This window comes from Salvelinus sp. IW2-2015, unplaced genomic scaffold, assembly GCF_002910315.2.
Source record: "Salvelinus sp. IW2-2015 unplaced genomic scaffold, ASM291031v2 Un_scaffold10792, whole genome shotgun sequence".
In the NCBI taxonomy this organism is placed as follows: Eukaryota; Metazoa; Chordata; class Actinopteri; order Salmoniformes; family Salmonidae; genus Salvelinus; species Salvelinus sp. IW2-2015.
In genome coordinates this window covers 135-3,806 of record NW_019952050.1, presented here as the reverse complement: position 1 = coordinate 3,806, position 3,672 = coordinate 135, and the positions used below count along the sequence as shown (strand labels likewise).

Here is a 3,672-nt window from a genome sequence, read left to right as displayed (position 1 = left end):
AGGAAATGCAGATGAGCTTTGCGATTTACATAAATTCACTGAAAATCCACACTAACACACAGTTATATTAACAGTATTGCACTTTTCATGTAGACTACTTTTAGCCAGCTGATAGCCTAACCACTGATCAAGCAATATTATGGAGTAAACGTTCAAATTCTGTTGCTGAAGGATTATTTTGCTGTGACAGTATAGTTCAAATTAAGATCCTACATCTGTATATTTCTGTTCACTCTATTGAATGTACCTGTACTTGAATTATAGCCCATAAGTAATGTGACCATACTTTTACAATCCTCTCACTCCTCTTTTCRCAGGGAGTGCTTACAGAGAATGCATGGATAATGGAACGTGGGCTCTGAAGAGCAACTACTCCAGTTGTGAACCCATTTTGGAGGAGAAGGTTGGTATAACTATTGGTTACACAGATCAAACCCTGTGCCTTCTCCTTTATTATGCTTATTGCAAGTAACCTGTTAGAGACAACGTTAACAACCAGAACCACACACACTACATAACCAAAAGTATGTGAACACCTGCTCATCGAACTTCTCATTAATGCGTTAATATAGAGTTGGTCACGCCTTTGCTGCTATGACAGCCTCCACTCTCCTGAGAAGGCTTTCCACTAGATGTTGGAACATTGCTGCGGGGTCTTGCTTCCATTCAGCCACAAGAGCATTGTGAGGTCGAGCACTGATGTTGGGCACTTAGGCCTGGCTCGCCGTCAGCTATCCAATTCATCCCAAAGGTGTTCCATGGGGTTGAGGTCAGGGCTCTGTGCTGGCCAGTCAAGTTCTTCCACACCGATCTCAACAAATAATTTCTGTAAAGACCTCGCTTTGTGCACGGGGGCATTGTCATACTGAAACAGGAAAGGACCTTCCCAAACTTTTACCACAAAGTTGGAAGCACAGAATTGTCTAGAATGTCATTGTATGCTGTGGTGTTAATATTTCTCTTCACTGGAACTAAGGGGCCTAGCCCGAACCATGAAAAACAGCCCCAGACCATTATTCTTCCTCCACCAAACTTTAAAGTTGGTACTATGCATTAGGGCAGGTAGCGTTCTCCTGGCATCCGCCAAACCCAGATTCATCCGTCAGACTGCCAGATGGTGATGCGTGATTCATCACTCCAGAGAACACGTTTTCACTGCTCCGGAGTCCAATGTTGGCGAGYTTTACGYCACTCCAGCTGATGCTTGGCATTGAGCATGGTGATCTCAGGCTTGTGTGTGGCTGTTTAGCCATGGAAACCCATTTCATGAAGCTCCTGACTAACAGTTCTTGTGCTGACGTTTCTTACAGAAGCAGCTCTRGCAGGGCAGAAATTTGATGAACTGACTTGTTGGAAAGGTGCCATCYTATGACGGTGCCACATTTAAAGTCACTGAGCTCTCCAGTAAAGCCATTCTACTGCCAATGTTTGTATATGGACAATGCATGGCTGTGTGCTCGATTTTACATACCTGTCAACAACGGGTGTGGCTGAAATAATAAATCCACTCATTTGAAGGGGTGTCCACATACTTTTGTGTATATAGTGTAATCAGATCAACCTGTTAGACACGATGATGTACAATATGTCCTAGGTAACAACAATTAAAATTATATCTTTGGAATGATTGTGTAACATGATTAGCGGATTATTTTCATTTATACTTTAGGACATTCAAAATTATGATATTTATGTTTGCTGCTTTACTGATGTCACAAATACGGAAAGATTTTCACATATAGTGCAGAATTAGTTGTGGCATAATTACCTTACTTGTCTGATTAGGGCATATTTATGGCACATTTACGATATAATAACAGTTTATTTATTCTTACTAATCCAGTCAGCTAAAGTATGTAATTTATCATCAGAATGTTTCACATTTCCATTTGTATGTATTATCGATATCTTTTGAAGGCGAATTGTGCATTGCAAATGTATGTCTCTGTCAATGTGTATATAACCCCTTTATTTTTTATTTAACATTTTGTGTCTATCGAGATTTTGAAGTAGATCTTGTGATATTCTCCCCACAGAGGAAATATCCAATGCACTATAAGATTGCTCTGATCATCAACTACCTAGGCCACTGTATTTCTGTGGGAGCTCTTGTCATAGCCTTCATTCTCTTCTTATGCTTAAGGCAAGTACAGAAATAGTACCCAATAGTACCCTTCTAAATGTATCTGCAGTACATGTGACCTCTTACAAAATAATGAGTGAAATTTATGTGAACTGCAGGACTGCCCTCCTATTAGGCTAACTCGCTTAATGTCTTTTAAGTGTCTATGTAAAGTATACACTGTGTTATGATGCTTGTTAATATAACACTTTAAAAAATATATATGTATCTTTGATCAAGTAAATTGCACCCAAGAATAAAATGTGGTCAAATGTATGCTTGTCGSCTACTATAGGAATATGTTTTTGACTGGAATATTGTAACTTTAGGTATGTAGACTAAAACATTGTTTTCTTTATTTCCGTCTCTAGGAGCATAAGATGCCTTCGAAACATAATCCACTGGAACTTGATAACAACCTTCATTTTGAGGAATGTTATGTGGTTCCTACTTCAGTTGATTGATCACAATATACATGAGAGCAATGAGGTAACTGTTGTTACATATGATCATTTACAATTCACATGACTGTTAGGCTTTTTATTGCACTAATAACTAACTATGTTTGTTTTCCTATCTTTCTACAGCCTTGGTGTCGTCTTATAACGACTATATATAACTATTTTGTGGTGACCAATTTTTTCTGGATGTTTGTTGAAGGATGCTACCTTCACACAGCCATTGTGATGACTTATTCAACGGACAAGCTAAAGAAATGGGTCTTCTTGTTCATTGGCTGGTGTAAGTGCATTCTAATTAATAATGTTCAGCATCAGCAAGTGTTTGAGTACCAATTTACTACGTCAGACTATGACAAGTGTTTGAGTACCAATTTACTACGTCAGACTATGACAAGTGTTTGAGTACCAATTTACTACGTCAGACTATGACAAGTGTTTGAGTACCAATTTACTACGTCAGACTATGACAAGTGACTGGCTTCTATCATAAAACTGCATAAGGCACAATTGACGCCGCCTAAATATGAAACATGAAATGGCAGTTATGATGTTTACCCTCTTTTCAAAAATCATATTGTCACCTCCATGAGCCATTGTGACAGTCTGGTTAAAAACAACTGTTTCTAGAAATAGGAATATAATTTTACTGTAGCTGTAAGAGATAAATCCCCACATATTACATAGAACAGACCAGTGATTTTATGAATGCTACAGAATGCCTGAGTATACCTATGTAGACAATGTAGCTAAATATCGCTGATTAGCAAAACAAAACTCCATTCCATTTCCCTCAAAGCACCTTGAGAGATGAAACTAAAAGCATGTATTTTCAAGAAAAGACCATATGCTATCGGATTGTGGGGGAATCAGCGGTGGTTGTGCATCATTTCAGGCCTGTGATTGAGCGAGTACTTGACGGGACGGGCAGCAGATGCATCCAGTCATCACCACATAAATGACCCAGGCTCACCTAGAGCTGAAGTGTTAGTGAAAGCACATTGCAGTCAGGAGAGACTAGCACTTATGTTAGAAGCTGACTCACACCATGGAGAGGCACCTGAAATGACACGAGTAGGCTTGAGTCATTCG

The 3,672-nt window shown here is 39.2% G+C and overlaps 1 protein-coding gene across 1 annotated transcript; it reads left to right on the top strand.

Annotated features, from left to right (window-relative positions):
* Nucleotides 1–289: 289 nt before the first annotated feature.
* Nucleotides 290–2,863, top strand: LOC112079986 (corticotropin-releasing factor receptor 2-like; the record flags this gene model as incomplete). Its single annotated transcript, XM_024145780.2, has 4 exons — nucleotides 290–403; nucleotides 2,037–2,143; nucleotides 2,494–2,611; nucleotides 2,710–2,863. Coding segments are annotated over 4 exons (493 nt in total), but the record flags the coding sequence as incomplete, so codon positions are not given.
* Nucleotides 2,864–3,672: the final 809 nt, after the last annotated feature.